The 18,716-nt window shown below is 39.3% G+C and overlaps 2 protein-coding genes across 3 annotated transcripts in view; one reads left to right on the top strand and one right to left on the bottom strand.

Moving 5' to 3' along the window:
• Positions 1-484: 484 nt before the first annotated feature.
• On the top strand, positions 485-13,440 carry LOC125227514 (signal transducing adapter molecule 1). The gene is made up of 9 exons (XM_048131849.1): positions 485-700; positions 3,164-3,315; positions 4,676-4,901; positions 5,289-5,582; positions 5,932-6,039; positions 6,765-6,940; positions 10,698-10,893; positions 11,781-11,916; positions 12,692-13,440. The coding sequence occupies exons 1-9, from the start codon at positions 658-660 to the stop codon at positions 12,696-12,698; spliced, it is 1,338 nt and encodes a 445-aa protein (XP_047987806.1). The 5' UTR covers positions 485-657; the 3' UTR covers positions 12,699-13,440.
• A 1,503-nt stretch (positions 13,441-14,943) lies between these two features.
• The window catches only part of LOC125227212, a 41,397-nt gene continuing 37,624 nt past the window's right edge, over positions 14,944-18,716 (bottom strand). Inside the window, exons 19-21 of one of the 2 annotated variants that reach the window (XM_048131470.1) lie at positions 17,798-17,919; positions 16,727-16,840; positions 14,944-15,855 (exon numbers count right to left, since the gene is read on the bottom strand). In XM_048131470.1, coding sequence (XP_047987427.1) covers positions 15,718-15,855; positions 16,727-16,840; positions 17,798-17,919 — 374 coding nt within the window. In that variant the 3' untranslated portion in view covers positions 14,944-15,717. The remainder of the gene's footprint in view (positions 15,856-16,726; positions 16,841-17,797; positions 17,920-18,716) is intronic. The other variant, XM_048131471.1, reaches the window with a different exon arrangement.

The raw sequence follows: 18,716 nt of genomic DNA, 5'->3' as shown, positions 1-18,716 counted from the left end.
GTTTCTAAACTTTTTGCTACGTTTGCAGACACAGTGCTCTCCGATTCCGAAGGTAGAGCAAAGGCCACTTGCCTAGGACTGTAGTTTCCCTTAGCTTTTTGTAAGTCTATGACATCTTCGATTTTTCTAATATTTTGATCTTGATGTTCGACTTCTATTTCCATTTCCATATTAAATATACAACGCGTAACAATTTTGTAATGATTTTTATAACATTTAATTTTTACAGTTTTGATGGATGGCTGCCATTTGTACTTGGCGCTGTCATTGTGGTGAAAAATTTAAAAATCAAAACTATAGACAAAATATTTTATTTTCTTTACTTTCTTGAGAAACAAGACACTACGACGGATATCCGAGTCATTTGAAAATTTAATGAAAACGCTTCCGGTATGTAAATATTGAACGCATCCTTATTTTTCTCTTTTGGCAACACCAGCATTGACGTCACTTGTCAAAGTCGTACGTGTTTGTCATTATCAGTAATGTCAATGAATTCTGTTGTCACAGAAGCGATTCATTGTTTTGTTGTTTTCTCCTAAATCCCGTTGTTCATCATCAGCCGTTCTACATTCAGCTCGGTTAGTTTTAAATGATTTGCGCGGAGTGATCAAACACGACTTGATGTGAAGTGGTTCGACAGTGTTCTAGAAAACAATGGGGATATTCGGGAACTCATCGCCTTTCGACCAAGATGTCGGTACGTGTTTTGTTAATTATCAGTAATCAGATTGGCTAGGCGGCGCCCGGCGTGACGCGGAGCGAAGCTACTGCTTGCACAACAAGCTGGTTTGATTACTTTTGTCTCTACGGGAGGCAGTGCCTAGCAACCGCACAATTAGCCTTCGTATTTCTGCATCACTGCTTTCGAATGAAATAAAGAAGTTTATTCTATCTAAGTTCAATTTACTTTATCATGATATACCAGCAAACATTAAAATCAACAGTAATATGATGCATTTTTAGTTTCCTGTCATACTGGTTATTGAAAATCTGTTGCACTTTTGATTATAATTATGCAATAATTTTATGGCAGTTTTAACATTTTGATATGAATTCTTACATTTTATACTGATAGCAGCAGTTAATATTATATACTAATAGTATACCTAATTAGTTGAATTGATTGAAAGTTTCAAAGGAACTCAATAAAATGGGATACACAAGATCTTTGGGTTCTATTTATAAATTGGAAACTGCATAGATTTTCAATTCATCTTGATTTGGTAGTAAAAAGCTACATATATAAAATTACATTAAAACTAAACTTTAAATTAAGACTAAACATACTTGTGAGTTTGAACCTCCTCTGCTTATTTTTTCTAATTTTTCTGTAGGTACTTATAATGATTATGGTTAGGAAAAATGGAAGGATAAAAAGCAAAAGATCTTATTTAGGTTAAGGAGCACTTTCTACATAACTGTACTCGAATCAAGCACAGATCTAGTTCTATTTGTATGGCCAACTTAGGCTCCAGGGGGGGGCCTCATGACCCCCAGGACCAACCCCCCCCCCTCCCCTGGATCCGCGCATAACTCGAATGGGGCCATTAGTGTCGTCATAAAGAACCTAATGTATTGACATATTCACTAATAACATAACTGTTAATTTTATCATACTTTAGATTCAAGTTCAAAAGTAACAATAGCGTGACTTGTTTGGCTACCAAATAAAGTAAAACTAAATTACTATAAATGATGTTTATGGTGTAGTGATTGTGGTACCACATTTAATCCAAAGTATGGTTAAGTAAGAGTCATTCTAGTTGCTGCGGCAAAGATGTTGAAAAGTTCAATATTCTAATATAATTGACACTTATTAAAAATAAATTATCTTCTACCTTATCATAAATCTTATTACAATATATAAATAATGAATCATACTTGTTATAATATATACAGATAACCTGAATCACCTAAGTACATTAGTTAGCTGATATACTGATGAGTCATGAAGTAACTAAAGGGAAAAATATTATTACATATTAGTATACTCTATACACTTTTTTTTTAATTATTAGATATAATAACCTAACCACAAAATGAGACCCAACCACGACGTAGTGGACCGATTTTCATGAAACATGGTTTAACACTCCCAACTAACTCAGCTTTCAGACAAAAAAAAAACTAAATCCAAATCGGTTCATCCGTTCGGGAGCTATGATGCCACAGACAAACACACACACAGACAGACAGACAGGTCAAACTTATAACACCCTATTGTTTTTGCATTGGAAAGACTTACTTATTCATGCTTAAGCAGCTGAACTAATTTAGACGATACAGAAAATGCAGTTGCAGTAAAATGCATAATATCAGAATTTCATATTTTTATAGCAATAAAATAGTACATTACGATACAAGTGCGTAAAAAAGGAAGTTCGAAACGAGTGGCGATAAATTAAAACACGACCGAAGGGAATGTTTTAAATCGACACGAGTTACGAATTTCCTTTTCGCACGTGTATCGTACGACGTTTTTCAGTACAGATGAGCCTCTGAAGTTTCGACCTGGCATATAATGAACCACTTCTCGCACTATTGCGTAAAAAAAAACACCATCTGTACTGAAAAAAATATTTAACAATTTTATTGTATACTATTCAATACTGGCTAAAGTATAAATGGTTTACATTTGATATATTAAACTAACAACATTTACGCAACTATGGGAACAAATCAAATTATTTTAACAAATATTTCTTTTATTTTTTTAATATTTTTTTTCTTTAATATATGACATCTTATTTCTATTTTTAATTTACGAGTATATATAGTAGTGTGACTACATAAAAAACACAAATCAAAATATTTGTTAAAATAATTTGATTTGTTCCCATAGTTGCGTATAGATGGCAGCACCAGTCTCTCTAGCTATATCGTAAACCTGTAAAGGTTTCGTATAGGAGGTGCAAGCACCTACTGCTTACCCTTAGAGTTGGTCAAAGACGCCTAGTCTTACAAAGATGACATATAGAAGAGAAATTTCGACGGCTTCCGCTGTGGCGAGGTGGCCTAGGGGTTCATGGCGTTTGGCCCGGATGGCTAAAAGACGCCGGTTCGAATCCGGCCTTCACCACTGGTGGTTCTCGTCATTTTTTCTTTAATATATGACATCTTATTTCGATTTCTAACAACATTTGTTTAATGTTAACTACAGAGAAGGCGACAAACGAGAACAACTCAAGTGAAGACTGGGCGCTGATCCTAGAGATCTGCGACCGCGCGGGCGCCGGGGCTACTGCGTCCAGGGACTGCCTCCGCGCCGTCACTAGGCGATTGGCCCACACTGACCCTCATGTGCAACTAAAGGTATATTATATGTGTTTAAATTATAGATAAAAGGCTTTTTTCCGGGAAACAACACTAATATAGTATTTTTCCCTTCACTAGCTCGGAAACACGTGTTTTGTCCTTTAATACCAGCGTGTAAAAACGCATTTTATCCACTAGTGGGTAAAGTAATAAGACCTTGAATAATTTCAAATTAACTGCTTTAAAATTGATAAAAGTAGGTGAATCTAGTGATAAAGATGATTTACCAGCTGTGGAACTACTGGAAGCAGTGATAAACGCATTTTTTGCTTTGTAGTTTCCTCGCTATAGTGAGGGGAAAAGTTTTGTGTTACACTCAGGTGCAAATGTATTTCACTTCTCGTGTGTTAAAAAACTCGCAAGTTCAGGATTCTATTCTCGAACCACTCGCTTCGCTCGTGGTTCAACTATAGACTCCTTTCACTTGCTCGTTTTTCAATTCCACACTCGGCGTTAAAATACATCTTTGCCCCCTTGTATAACAAATAACTATTATGCAACAGGCGTTTAAAGGAGGTAAAAAAAGACGAGTGGCGTGGGTAACAATTTGAGGCGAAGCCGAAAATTGTTATTAAGACGCCACGAGTATTTTTTGACTCAGTTAAACACCGTTGCATATAATAGTTTTTCTACGACCATGCATTTCGTTTTTAATAGTATTCTTGAATGACTTTCGTGAAATTCACACTGTTTTGACGCTAAGGTTTGCACTGTCAGCTCAGCTGCCCAAAGCCTTCCCGCGCACGCGCGCAGTATCGTTATAACAATGCGTTGCCATGGTTACAGAGCCAAACAATGCGTTTTCAGTTTTTTCGATACTGCGCGCATGCGCGGAAAGCCGGCGGACGCTGGCTTTGGGGAATAGACGTTTTTGTAGGGTTTTAAAGATCTATGCACGACCCTGTAAATGACGAATAACAGTTCGGGAGTAGAAAAAATATTTTAAACGGTATTCCTATACAAATCGACAGTCCCACTAGTATGACGCTACTGGGCCTCTAGCCTAATGTACAGTCGTTGACGTTTCTCAGCGACCGATACGCAATGTCTCTGTCGCGCCAATGCGGAAAAAAAGAGCGATAGATAACTACGAAACTATACATAGCGCCAAAAAATGTACGCTTGGCCTCAGGCCTGGTTTCTATTACAGTTATCAGCCGGGTCCTCACTGACCGACCAACCTTGCGTGCACGTTTGCCTCACCCGAGCCAATTTGCTCGACAAAATGGCGAGCTGGCGCTGAAGGGACTCAGTTAGCTGTTCAAAAATGTTCAAAACCTCGGACATTGTCTTGCGAGGCTGCTTGGTCAGCGTGGACCCGGCTACCACCACTATTACATTCATGTATTCCTTCCAGGCCGCGACCCTCCTCGATGCGTGCGTCTCCAACTGCGGCCGCAATTTCCTCCTAGAGGTCGCCTCTCGCGACTTTCTGCACGAGTTCCGTCGCCTGTTAGCTCGCGCTCAACCGCCTGTTGCGCGCCGACTAAGAGCGCTGTTGAGGAAATGGGCTGAAAATGAGTTTAAAGGCGATCCTCAGTTAGATCTCGTGCCTTCGCTGTATTTGAAGCTACGTGTTGAAGGTCAGTCTGTCATATTAACGCAAAAAAGCCTTTTATATAGTATAAAAATATTAGTCGCAATTGGCGACTTTCTGCTCGAGTTCCGTAGCCTGTTAGCTCGCGCTCAACCGCTTGTTGCGCCGATTAAGAGCGCTGCTGAGGAAACGGGTTAAAAATGAGTTTGAAAGCGATCCTCAGCTCGATTTAGTGTCTTCACTGTATCTGAAATTCATTATAATGTGGCAGACATTCGCCCCGGCTACAATTTTTTGTCATGTTGTGTTTTAATGCACGATCCCGACATTCCCGAATATCGGGTGCTTTATGTCACGATCCCGGTTCGGAACGTAATCTTAACGGTCTAGGTTTGTCGGCACCGAATGTTAAATGGCGCTTTCTGTCCCCCAGGTCACGACTTCGAAACCACCGAGCCTGCCGCGGCCGCCCCCGCGCAGTCCGCCGCGTCGGCGGCCGCGGCGCGCGAGCACGACGAGCTCGCGCGCGCCATCGAGCTCTCCCTGCGCGAGAGCGGCCAGGGCGCGAGCGGCGCGCTCTACCCCCGGGTCGACGACGCCGCGGCGCCCGCGCCCGCGCCCGCGCCGGTGCCCGCGCCCGCCGCGTCGGCGCCGAGGAAAGTGCGCGCGCTTTATGATTTTGAGGCGGCTGAGGACAATGAGCTGACGTTTTTGGCTGGAGAGATAGGTTAGTATTAATTAGTGTCCTGTACGACGTTTGTTCTGCAGAAAAAAAAGGTTTGAAAAGAGGCCCAGGCGACATTCTCAGCGTGAGAAAAACCTACAGAAAAATCTACTTAGAATTATACTAAATGAATGCAACAAACGATTGAGATCCTTCCTTATTTATTTAACCAGGAGTAATATTGACTCTTAATTTTATAGATGTTACAAATATGTTTTGAATTGATGATACAAAATAATTTATTCCCTGTTGTTGACATGTAATATTTTAAGAATATTATGAATAAATGAGTATGAGTAAGTATTATTCCTAATAAACTCCCAAGTGTAGGTAAATAAAACGTTTGTTTCAGTGTGGGTGACGGACGCGAGCGACCCCAACTGGTGGAAGGGCAGCAACGAGCGCGGCGAGGGGCTCTTCCCCGCCAACTTCGTCAGCGCCGACCTCGAGCCGGCTCCAAGTTAGTATTGATTGATAAATTTGTCATTATTATAATTAAGAAGAATCTCTATTATTCGGAGAGACTTGAGTAACGACGTTAATTACACTTTTACTATGTTGTAATTAATCAATAAGTTTTTTTTGCCAATATTTCATTTTTGGCACAAGCTTATCGCCAACTCTACCTTTCTTCCAACAATCTACTGCTCTCGGAGACGTTAAACCCATTACTCGATGGGGATACGACGTTTCATAACAGAGTTTCTATGACCACCTTTCTTCTCCATCATCAGATCAGCTCCGTGATACCATAATATTGCATTGTCACGTGATTTACATATGTGTGCAAAATTTCAGCTCAATCGGAAACCGGGAAGTGGGTCAAATTTAGCTTCTACGTTTTGACCCAAACTAACATACTAACAAGGCAAGAATAAAGAGCTTGTAAAAAGAAAAAAATAATTACATTTATGACGTGTAAGACGTGTTCGCTCAACAAACGTGGACAGAGAAGAAAAAGATACTTAAAATATTTGTTTGAGCCTCACGGGAGTTTTATAGCTAGAAGGGAAGATCTAGAGGTATATTGCTTACACAGTCCCTTAACCGCCAAAGAGGGCAACTAAATCATGTAGTTACAGTTAAATATCAAACTTCGCTAATAACGCCGAAATAAATTAATCTAAAATTAATAAATTTTCTTGCAAATTTTGCGGGTATTTACTGTTAATGATTCTCCCACAGAAGCCGAGTCGCGTTCAGGCAAAAGCGTCCAATTCGCGACCTCCTCCGGTGCTATTCAAGAGGAGGAAGAGGAGCCGGAATTAGACGAAGCGGCGTTAGACGCGGCTCTACTGGCTCTGCACGAGGCCAGCCCTGAAGCCCCGGCTCCGGGGGAGGAAGACCTCGCTAGGCACGAGGTAAACTTAAAAACTAGTTATTATATTCTGTTCAAAATCATGATTTAAGATATGCTACCATTATATTCTGTTCAAAATCATGATTTAAGATATGCTACCATGGTTGCGTGTGATTCTTGGTAAGATATGGCGTCATACTTTGGGGTAACTTATGCTTAGTATAGAACAATTATTAGCAGTTGACTATCTTATTAGTTTAGTTCCTAATATCTACATATAGTAGATATCAACACCTTTTTCTATTCAGTACATGTCATGGTTAAAGCCAACTTTATGTTACGATGGTTATGTATGCTTAATATTAAGCTATGGTATCATATTTTGGGGTAATTTAATTAGACATTTATCTACAAAATGTGTAGCTTTAGAAAGAGTAGAAGTTATGATATCCAATTATTACCTGATTGAAGCCAACTACATGTTAAGCTGTGGTATTATATTATGGGGTAATTTAGTTAGACATTTATCAACAAAAAGCGTAGCGTCACAAAAGAGTAGCGTATAGGTGGAAGCGTTCAATTCGCGACCTCCTCCGGTGCTATTCAAGAGGAGGAAGAGGAGCCGGAATTAGACGAAGCGGCGTTAGACGCGGCTCTACTGGCTCTGCACGAGGCCAGCCCTGAAGCCCCGGCTCCGGGGGAGGAAGACCTCGCTAGGCATGAGGTAAATCAAATTGCCACTTAAATTCTTTATCTCAAATTAATGGTTTCGGTAACGGTTCGGTGGTTTCGGTTCGGTTGTCTTTGTTATCTCCTTAATCTGCTTAAATTCATGATGGACATATGCTACCATGGTTACGTGCACTTCTTGGTAAATTATGGCATTACACTTTGGGGTAACTCATGCTTAGTTAAGAAATCCAATTATTGACAGTTGACGTTGTTGAAGCCAACTTTATGTTAAGCTGTAGTAGTATTCTATTATGGGGTAATTTAGTTAGACATTTATCTGCATGAGGTAAACTTAGAAACTGGTTATTATATTCTATCCAAAATCAAAGTCAAAGTCAATGTATGATAAATCAAATTGGGACACACTTATTTTAGTTAGCAGTGCCAATTTGGCACTTGAACTAGTTATTCGCTCCTATTTCTGTTCAAAATCATCATTTAATGGCATTATACTTTGGGGTAACTTATGCTAAGTTAACAAATCCAATTATTGGCAGTTGACGTGGTTGAAGCAAATTTTATGTTACTATGGTTACGTACGCTTCATGTTAAGCTATGGTATCATATTTTGGGGTAATTGAATTAGACATTTATCTAGAAAAACCGTAAATTAATTATTAGCCCAAACATTACCACAGTTGAAGGATCTAACAATATGGTTTTGTATGTTTTATGTTATGATATAACGCGTTAATAGTGACAGACAATTTGGTGCCACTGACTCTTAAAAAGCCATATGTCTCAGTGTCCCGATCTCTAAACTTCAATAATGTTCATACACCGGGGCAAACGACGCTAGTGATGTGCAAGATGCGGAAACTTTCCAAAAAAATCTTAAATTTCATGAATTATTCACGAAAGATTCACGAAAAATAAAAGGGAATTTAAATTTATGACGTGGAAAGTTTCCAACCATACAATTGTCCATACTAAGAATGGAAAGTTTCTGAAGTTTTCCTATGTGAAAATTTCAGAAATTTCGAAACTTTCCGTCGGCACATCAGTAAACGACGCACTCCGGAGCTACGCTGTTACCGCCCAAAGCAAATTGTTTAACCTATTAATTTTAATATTGATCTGTGTTTCATGTTTTTATTTCGTATTTATCTTATACATTTACCCCCTTATTCATAAACGTACACTAAAGTTATCAGGCCGATAAAGTTCGTTTGTCCCTTTCTATCACACCAATACGTTGGAAACGGACAAACGAACTTTATCGGCTTGATAACTTTAGTTAACGTTTGAATAAGGGGGTTACTGTAGTTTAACAGCGCCTTGGTTCTCACTATAATTATTTATTTATTTAAACTTTATTGCACAACCAAAGAAACATGTACAAATGGCGGACTTAATGCCAAAAGGCATTCTCTACCAGTCAACCATTGGGTTAAACAGAGACATATATGTTGGTGCAGGAGAAATAATAGCAACCAGAGACAAATATAATCGTGACATCAAACAGAAATACAAAACTAAGGTTGAATACTAATACTTATACACGGTGTTTCCGGTATCACTCAAAACCTCAGACACCCCAGCTGATTTTTATTTTTTTAAACTCATCTAGAGTATTCATCTTTTAATCTGATCGTTACTTTTTTTTTAATTGAATTTTTAATTTTCTGTACAGCTCTACTTGACTTTTAGCTCTACACTCAATAAAATAATTGCTAACTACCATCATAAACCATAAGACTATTTATTTGTGTACGTTACTACAACAACATAAGGTTTACCAATAGACAGCTAAGATGTCACTGTAAAACACTTTAAATCTTTGTCACAGTAAACTTCAAATTGGACAGGTAATCGCAGTAAGCAAATAAATTCAATATTCAAAATGACAAGGTTGTAATTAGGTACGAGTTCAATTTGTTATGACTTATGATAAACATTAAGATTAATAAACTGACAAACAACGTCAAACTAGTAGCGGAAAAAAAATCGTCCAAGTAACCAGCCAGTATTAATACCCCTAAATACTGAAAAAAGGTAAACAACCTCTAGCAATGCGATATACACAATGTTGTATTACGAGTACAATAGAATGGGCACTGGGCACGTAAAAAATAACTAATAATACTAATTTAAATAAAAATATTACCCCCATCAAGATATAGCTCAATCGATTCTACTCTCGATTCTGAACAAACTGTTTTCAGGTTTTTAGTGTTAAGTGAAACACGGTGTATAAGTTTATATAAAGATAGACTAATATACATAATTGGCAACATTTCATATTTTTGAGTACTACTTTTTATTGTTTGGTTTGAAAGAACTCAAATACTAAAAGATACACGTATTTTTTTATTTTTCCAAAAACTGCTATTTTAATGAGAAATTCCCTTTTTATTACTGCTTCGAGCAGAAAGAGCGTAAGTTACAAACGTCAAGACACAGCTTCGTGACGTCACATGTGTTGTTTCATACACCTAAGAAAACGACAAAATCATTCCTAAAAAAAGTTTTAACAGTCAGCTTAAACAGTCCGGTATGTCTGACTGTCAAGTGTCACTGTCAACCACTAGTGAATGACTACGAATCATAGACTAAGCCATGATTTTTTTAATATCTTTGCTACGAACTGTGATAAGTTTCACTGTCAAACTCAAGTGACATCCCAACTGGAAGATTTTTTTGATATAGTGGCAGCTCTAAATCAGCTATTTGACGTCACTTCCCCTTTAAACTATTTTTAAGATTTTTTATACTAAAAATGCGGAAAAAAAATTTAAAAAATGATTTATGTGATCTACAAACGTATATCTCGAAATGGTTTTCGATTTAGGGACATTGAAAATTTTGAAACATTGTCAATTACATATATATTGATGGTGAACATTATTTGAATTCTTCTGTCGGAAAATGCTTGCGGAGCAGTCGTTTGAAAACGAGTTTGCTTGTGTGTTTCTTATTTCACTAATAGGCCTGATTTAGACGGCGTGCGAACTCGCATGCGATTTTAGTAACATTGTGGGCTGTTGAAGTTACCTACAATTTTGCACAGCCATCAAATACCGCAATGTAATAAAACTCGTATGCGAGTTCTCGTACCGTCTAAATGGGCCCATAATTGTCCTCAGGCCCGAGCCCTCCGTCAAGCTGGAGTTGTAGACGCAGCGTTGCAGCGCGCCGACGCTCGCCACGCGCGCCTCACGCAGCTCTCCGCAGAACTCGTTGACGCGCTCAACCTGTACCATCATCTCATGAGGGAGCCCCTCAAGCCTTACAACATACCGCAGCCTCATATACCCGGGGTGCCGCCTGGCGTACCACCAGGTAACTTATTATTATCTATCTCAAGGGTTACTAATTAGATTGTTCGAATTTTAAAATAACCATTGCGGTTCGTTTTGCAGGACAGAACAATAGAAATCCGATCAGGATCGCATTCCGGTATTTGTTGACCCCTGTGGCCCATTTCTTACAGCTTAATGTTAAAAGTTAGTAGGAGTGTGGAAGTCTGTTTTCAATTTTTCATATTAGACAGCGAGTATCATCAATTCTAATTTGGAACTCGTCGCTTCGAGATTTGGGCTACAGGACTATATTTTGGTCTATGATATGCTCGACGGGCATAATCATTGACACACTTTATTGTAGGTACAATCATAGAATCTTGAATACCTACAGATATATCTCAGCGTACTTTTATAATGGAATATAAATTAAAAAAAATTGAAAATCATTTATTGCCATAATTCACATGCAATACACGAACTAGGTAGGTACATTATATTTTACATTTTAAACAAGTTACAATTAAAATTAACTTAAACTTTACTAAACATAATATTAGTATACTATGATTAATTTATTGATTACTTTACATTACATTTGTTTATATTATATTATAACTTATCTAATCTAATTATAATAAATTCGGTATAACATAAGCATGGCAATGGGTACGAAACTCAGCATGTGCTGAACAGGTGTCCAGCGCTGATTTTCAGGGTCCCCCCACATCTAGCGTCTCGCGAGCGTCGCGTCGGGCCAACTGTATGGGCAAAGCCTGACGCCGCGTCGACGCGACCTCTTTTTCCATACAGTTGGCCCGACACGATGCTCGCGAGACGCTAGATGTGGGGGGACCCTAAAACATAGGGCGCGCATCATACCTATTTCATTTTTAAAATTGTAAATAACCGGAATAATATTGTCAGGCGTGCCGGGGCCAGGGCCAGGGCCAGGCCCGGCGCTGCCGCCGCACCTGCAGCAGCTGCACTACTTCCCGCCCCCGCCGCCCGGCGCGCACGCGCACGCGCACCTCCCGCCCGGCGCGCAGCCGCCGCAGCCCAGGTACATACCTCATACTCACCCTCACATATAACTATTCTATTACTTCAATAAAATGCGCAAACCAAACTTAGTCGCGGTTTCCGAGAGTGAAATTTTCTATCAAGGATTTCGGGGTCTAAACTCTTTTACCCGAAAGGGGCCCACATATTAATTTTTAAGTTAATTTTGTTTTTATCCTATCGCTAATTATTTCTCATCAATGTTTTAAGTATGTGTGGAACAAATAAAGCTTTTTATAAACTCTTGACTGGAGGGCCCGCTCGGAACCCGGACCGACAGTAAAACCGCTAACAAAAAAAGAAAAGAATTTGTAAATGAGCCTATCCATCTTAACAAATACGACCGCTGTAAGAAATACCTCTCGGGCAAACCTACTTTATCAGTATGCGCCATTTTTTAATGGATTAACGAATAAATTGATACGAATGATGTCCGCATTTTTAAAAAGGTTTCTATTGATAAAAATCCTTGATGTGCAAAAAATCTGTTGAATAGAAAGACGGTCAACCAAAAAAGGCATCTAATTTGAAAGATGTGGCGCTCAGTGGCCAATTGGCTTCATAAAACGCATGCCTTGACATGAAGGTCATTCATGAGGATCTTAACATTGGCGAAATCATCGATGAGCCATAACTCTTAAAAAATAATTGAAATGTAGGGCAAAAGTTCAAATCTCATAAAAAATTTGAATTTCGCGCCAAGATTTGGTTGACCGTCTAAATTTTTAATACCTATTTTGAATTCTGTTGATACTAATTTCACTATTTATTTGCAGGTGCTGAGACCCCGGCCGCGTTGTTACGATTTTACTTTACCGACTATTGTTAATCTTGTACCCGTATTTATTTCAAGTCGCACGTTAGTCGCAAATCGCATTCCGTGCCTCCGCGCACTGATTGTACCTTAAAGGGTTAGGTTAGTTAAAAAAATGTATATGAGACTATTCGGATGTATTTATGACAGTTCCTGATATATCGTTTTTTTTTTAAATGTCGGTGGTAGCAGAGCTGTGGCTGCCTATTTGTCAAATTTTAGACAACTTTAAGGTAATTGTCAACGGATCACTGCCTCTTGCAGTCTGTTTTGAAATTACGCAGTTAGGCACTGGTCCCACCGCGAGCTGGTAAACTATGAGCTATGGCTATAAAAACGAACAGAAGATAATCACTCCCGTGTAAATAAAAGAGATATGGTGAAGTTTATTGTTACTCGCCCAGCGGTGAACTATCAATATCGCCGTGTCTCTTTTATTTGCACGGGAGTGCTCATCTTTTGTTTGTTTTTATAGCTGATAACTTATGTCATACTAGCTCGCGGTGGGACCAGTGCCTTAGATATCTAAAGAATAACGATGACAAATGCTGGCTATAAATTCATTCGAATAAAGCTATTTTATTTCCCGTGTAAGAAATATTAGAGATTATATTTAAATTGTCGGAGTTGTTGATGGAAATATTTTAATCGAAATTTGTCTGTAAGCAAGTTTGTGTATAATAATGGACATGCAATAAAAGACTATCATTATGATACTGTTTTATTTTAGCTCAGTAGCAAAAAATGTACCTAACGACAGATAGATTGTGTCACAAAGGCATTGGTCCCTCCAAAAGCGAGAAGCTATGACCTATCGGCAATAGAAACGAACAAAAGACAGTCGCTCCCGTGTAAAAAAGCCCCATTTAGATGGTACGAGTTTCTCGCCCGTCTTGGTCGAGAAACTCGTATGACATTATCGTATGCGATAATCGCCTGGCGAGTATCGTACGAAAACGTTTACATTAGTGCGAGAAATAAGAACTCGCATACGAGTATCGTATGCGAGACTCGCCAGGCGATTATCGTCAGGCGAAATAGTTTAGACGGAGAGTAGAATTTTCGGGAGATATTTCCATAACATTTCTCGACTCGTCTAAACCGGTTCTCGTATGACATTTTTTCTCGAACGTGCGATTATCGTACGAATCGGAGCGAACCGATTTTCATACGAGTTTTGCCTGTCAACTTGCGTGCCTAGTTGCTAATTAATTAATTATAAACTTATATGATATTATATGCTTTTTTATAATATTGGGTATAATTTACTTTGGATTTATTTGAATTTAAGATGAATAGTACCCAATAATATTAAAAATACTATAAATGATTTATGAAGGTCTCAATAATATACAATAGGGAAAATAATGATTTCGACTGTAGCGTTACCTAGCTAATAAAATCTTGGTTGCGACACTTGCGATTAGGTTTAGGATATTATTAAACATAGAATATAAATAACATTTTTTTTAATTATAGTAGGCATTTTGCCCCATAGATATATGGGGTAAAATGTCAGTAGGTAAACATTAACTGTATAATATTAATAAGCCAAATTTATTTTTGGTTTTAGCAGTTACTGAGAGGTAGCTATAAATATAAAAACACCATGTTTTACATGATTTCTACTGAATTCATTTCGACTGAGTAGCGTATAAACTCGTATACGATTCTCGCATATGTGTTTTGTTTACACGGAGACATACAAATATCAAAGGCAAGGCGATTATCGCCCCCTTTCGTGCGATATCGTACGCATAGTTTACATGATACGATATTTTTTCTCGTACTTCGATAATCGTACGTTCGAGGCGAGAAACTCGTACCATCTAAATGGGGCTTAAGAGAGAGCGAGCGATTTGTAGTTCATAGCTAGGTCGGCGATGAACTATAACTCGCCCGCGATATCATCGCATCTCTTTTATAGGCCAAAGGAGGAACATAAGGTGTTAATTGAATACGAACCAGGCATTCTAAAATAGAATCCTGACCAGAGACCATAGTGAGGGTTGAAGGGTTAACGTGTAAATAATAATATGCTCCCATTGACACATACTAGTTATCACATCCCCTATGAGGATTTTTTTATCTTTGAAAATAATTATTTTTGTTTCTTGTGCATTACTTGTAAACTATGAGATGTGCAATAAAGAGTATTGTAAACCGAGATCCAAATAATATTGTATTTTATCGAGGGAAAAAAAAAACAAAGAATTTTCATAGTATCATATATTGTAAGTTTAAAATATAGGTATTTCACATGACATGACACTTATCAATAATCTTAAACATAATGTCCCATTCCTTTTAAAACATAATGTATGTCACAATATAATATTGCTTAAAAATAATATATTCACTCTTCCGAAGAAGCTGGTACCTCTGTACTTTACTTTTAGACTTAGATTGCAACTTAATTCATCAAAAAAACTCAAATTTCGCTTATATGAAGTTTTTTCAACTTTGTCACCATATGCCTACTAACAAAGTGGACTAACTCTAATTGAATCTTTCATGATTTCTACACATTACTTTTTATGAAACCGCGATGCGACAAATCGTCACTACTTTTAAAAAATCTCGTATCTCACGCTGTTCCTCAAAGTTAAAACGCAAAGTCTACATGCATTCCATACATACTACAATTTTCTTTTCATTGACAGACGAAGATACAAGTTTTTTTAAAAGTAGTGACGAAATAATCACTTTTTAAAATGTAGGATATAAAAATCAGACTCGTAATGTGGCTTTCCATCGGTGAAGGGGTGTTTACAGATGTAGTGTGAAAAGGCTTTTCCTTCGCATTTCTCCGGAAACGTTCGTATTTTTCATGCTAGTTCAAAGTCAGTAAGTCTTGTACTGCGACTGGTTGAAATAGCATGACACGTTCGTACGATTCCGTAAAAACACTACATCTGTGTATCGTGTGGTCTCTGATTGGAGACATGACACTAGTGTAGATACTTTAGACAGCCAGTGGGGAACATTCTAGAGCTGCTCGAAGTCTGGCTGCGGCGGGGGTTCTTGAGGAAGAGGCTCGAAGTCGCCCAGGCTGTAGCTCGGCTCCTCGTGCCGCGGCGTCGCTAGCGGACGATCGTACGCGTCCTTCAGGAGCTCCTGTTCGTGCTGAAAATAGTACATAAAAAATATCAACCCAGTAGAGGAGAGCATTTTTTTTTTACTTTTATGAAATGTGATATTTTTGAAAAAACGTATGGTATTTCTACTCAGAATCACTAGCTTTTTCAATCCTAGTAGTTAAAAAAATTGTCCCATACGGTTTTTTCTTATTTTGTTACCATTTTCCGTACATGTTGTGTGGGGTAACAAAAGGGGAAAGTAACAAAAATGTATGGAAATTCTGGGACACTTTGTCTCCCAGTGAGATTGAAAGTACTCGTGATTCTGAGTACAATTGACCTAAAAACCCCAAAAAAATCAAAATAAAAAAAATGGCAAAAAAAAGAAATGCTCAGGAATGTGATAAATAAAGCCTCTCTCTTCCGCACATACTCTATTGTCGAATGCATCTCGACTGAGCTCGACGACACTGTAACTACCTAACTACACTACATAAAGCTAGTATCTACAAATGGGATTATTCTTGGCACAATGTGATTCAAATTAACACAATCAGTCCACAGATTAAAAGATACAGACGGAGGCCATGTTCGGGAGGAATTTTCTTTAACTTTGGACAGCTCGACTGTCATCATAAGTCTACAATATTGATGATGACGTTTACAATTTACCAGTGGATCTTAGTCAATAGGACAGGATCATCTGTAGGCCAAATCCATATTAATATTATAAATGGGAAAGTGTGTGTGTATCTGTTTGTTTGACCGTCTTTCACGGCAAAACGGAGCTACGAATTGACGTGTTTTTTTAAGTGGAGATAGTTGAACGGATGGAGAGTGACATAGGCTACTTTTTGTCTCTTTCTAACGCGAGCGAAGCTGCGGATAAAAGCTAGTACTTAATAATAGGTGGTTACCTGGTCAGTTTGCAAGACGGAAGGCGGAGCGAGGTCGTCGAGCGAGAGCTGCGTGTTCAGCACCGAGGGCGGCGCGTAGTCCGGCGCGGGGACGCTCTCCGCTGGCTGATGCTGCTGCGGGGTACACAATCATTCATTGTTATATAAATCAACTCAAAAATAACCGCTGCTCATAAGCAAAAAAAAAACTACTAGAGTTCCGTTTAAACTGAGGTAAGACGCGATATAGCGCTGGCTACACGCTGAGGGTGCACCAGCTGCAGTCGCGCCACTACGTGCACTTCACTTCATTTGTAGTGCGCGTGCCGCGGCCGCTGCAGGACACCATCGCGAGCGCAGACTTCTGGCCAAGGGTGTGGTATTTCGGCGGTTCAGACGACGCAACGGAGCCACGCTGTTATTTCGTCGCCCAAATCTAATGTTTAATTTGTATTATTTATCGTTTGTGTCTTGTTTTGTATTTTGTAGTTTCACAGTGCCTTGGTGTAAACTGTAATGCTGTGTTACTTTTTGATTAAATAAATAAATAACGTTTTCATAGTTTTATTTCATGAGGTAATTCAATCAAGGAATCAATTCGTTTTGTGTAGGTGTTCCACGCCCGATGTATCGTCTATCAAGACCGCGCCAGCGAGAGATTGCGTTGCTTCGAAGAACGCGCGACTTTACGAGCCAATTCTATTTCCTCGCGTTTTTCGAAACTAACTTTCCTTAATTGAAACTTTCACGATTGTTACACATATTTAAAATTGCGAACGGGACAACAAGAAAACAAATATCGCAGGTAGAAAAACCGAATATCGTGAGTGTTGTATGTCGACAAAGTGACATCCCTAGTGCACAAACTGTTCAAGTGGGACCAGGACCAAGTGCGGGTAGTTCGAAAAACTCGTACAGCTAAAAGATGTTGATGTCAACTTCAGCCAGTCTGCTCCGAGACCACGGGGACAATGCCGTCCTAGAAACGTCGGAGGTAAGTGTTTAAAACATAGTAATACGCGATTAAGTCCCGTTTGTAATTTTAAATACTGACTTTCTTGTTTTAAAATGACGATGAAAAGGGGTACTCACAACAACGGGCTCCTCCAGGCGAGGCGCGAGGTCATCGCGAACGGTGTTCAGCTTGGCCGCCTCCTCACAGATGTAGGCGGTCTTGTGCTCGCAGCTCAGCAAATGGGTCAGCATGTCAGTGCCTAAAATAAAGTAAAACGTATTTAAAATTTCTTGTCAAGATTGATGGATCGTGAGATCAGCGATGGAGCGACTCCTCAATCATAGAAAATTGTTTTTATACGCAATAAAAACTTATCACATTTCAGGTTGGTTTTAGGGTCACGCGGACCGACCGCGCGGAGCGATCCTCACCAGACTAATATGCATTAAGTTCAGGGAGCGTTTTAGGGCCGGTTGCACCAAACCGTCTGTCTCCATTAAAGGGTTCGTTAAATTTTATTTTATGGGAAGTTCCATAGACGTCTGCTGCGTGACGATGATGTGTCTGTCAAATGTGGTTGATGCAACTGGCCCTTAGAGTGGCGCGGGCGGATCCGCGCGGACGACAACATCATCATCATCATCATCATATCAGCCGAAAGACGTCCACTGCTGGACATAGGCCTACCCCAAAGATTGCCACAATGACCTGTCCTGCGCCACCCGCATCCAGCGGACTCCTGCGACCTTCACCAGGTCATCAGTCCAACTTGTGGGGGGCCTACCCACGCTTCGCCTTCCGGTACGCGGTCGCCACTCGAGAACCTTTCCGCCCCAACGGCCATCGGACGACATCAACTTCATACAAATTTGTCGCGCGGACGGTCCGCGTGACACTAAAACCAGCCTGTGCTGAGAAGTATGAAATACTAAATCGCGAGATTAATTAATCATACAGATCCAAGAAAAGTCGTCGACAAAGAACATGATTTGTCGACGACTTTTCTTAGCCGTTTCAGACGGTCACTAGAATACAGTACCGCGTGATGTATTCTAT

Source organism: Leguminivora glycinivorella, chromosome 6, assembly GCF_023078275.1.
Source record: "Leguminivora glycinivorella isolate SPB_JAAS2020 chromosome 6, LegGlyc_1.1, whole genome shotgun sequence".
Taxonomy (NCBI): Eukaryota; Metazoa; Arthropoda; class Insecta; order Lepidoptera; family Tortricidae; genus Leguminivora; species Leguminivora glycinivorella.
The sequence above is the reverse complement of the archived record's forward strand: the minus strand, read 5'-3'. Positions and strand labels throughout refer to the sequence as shown.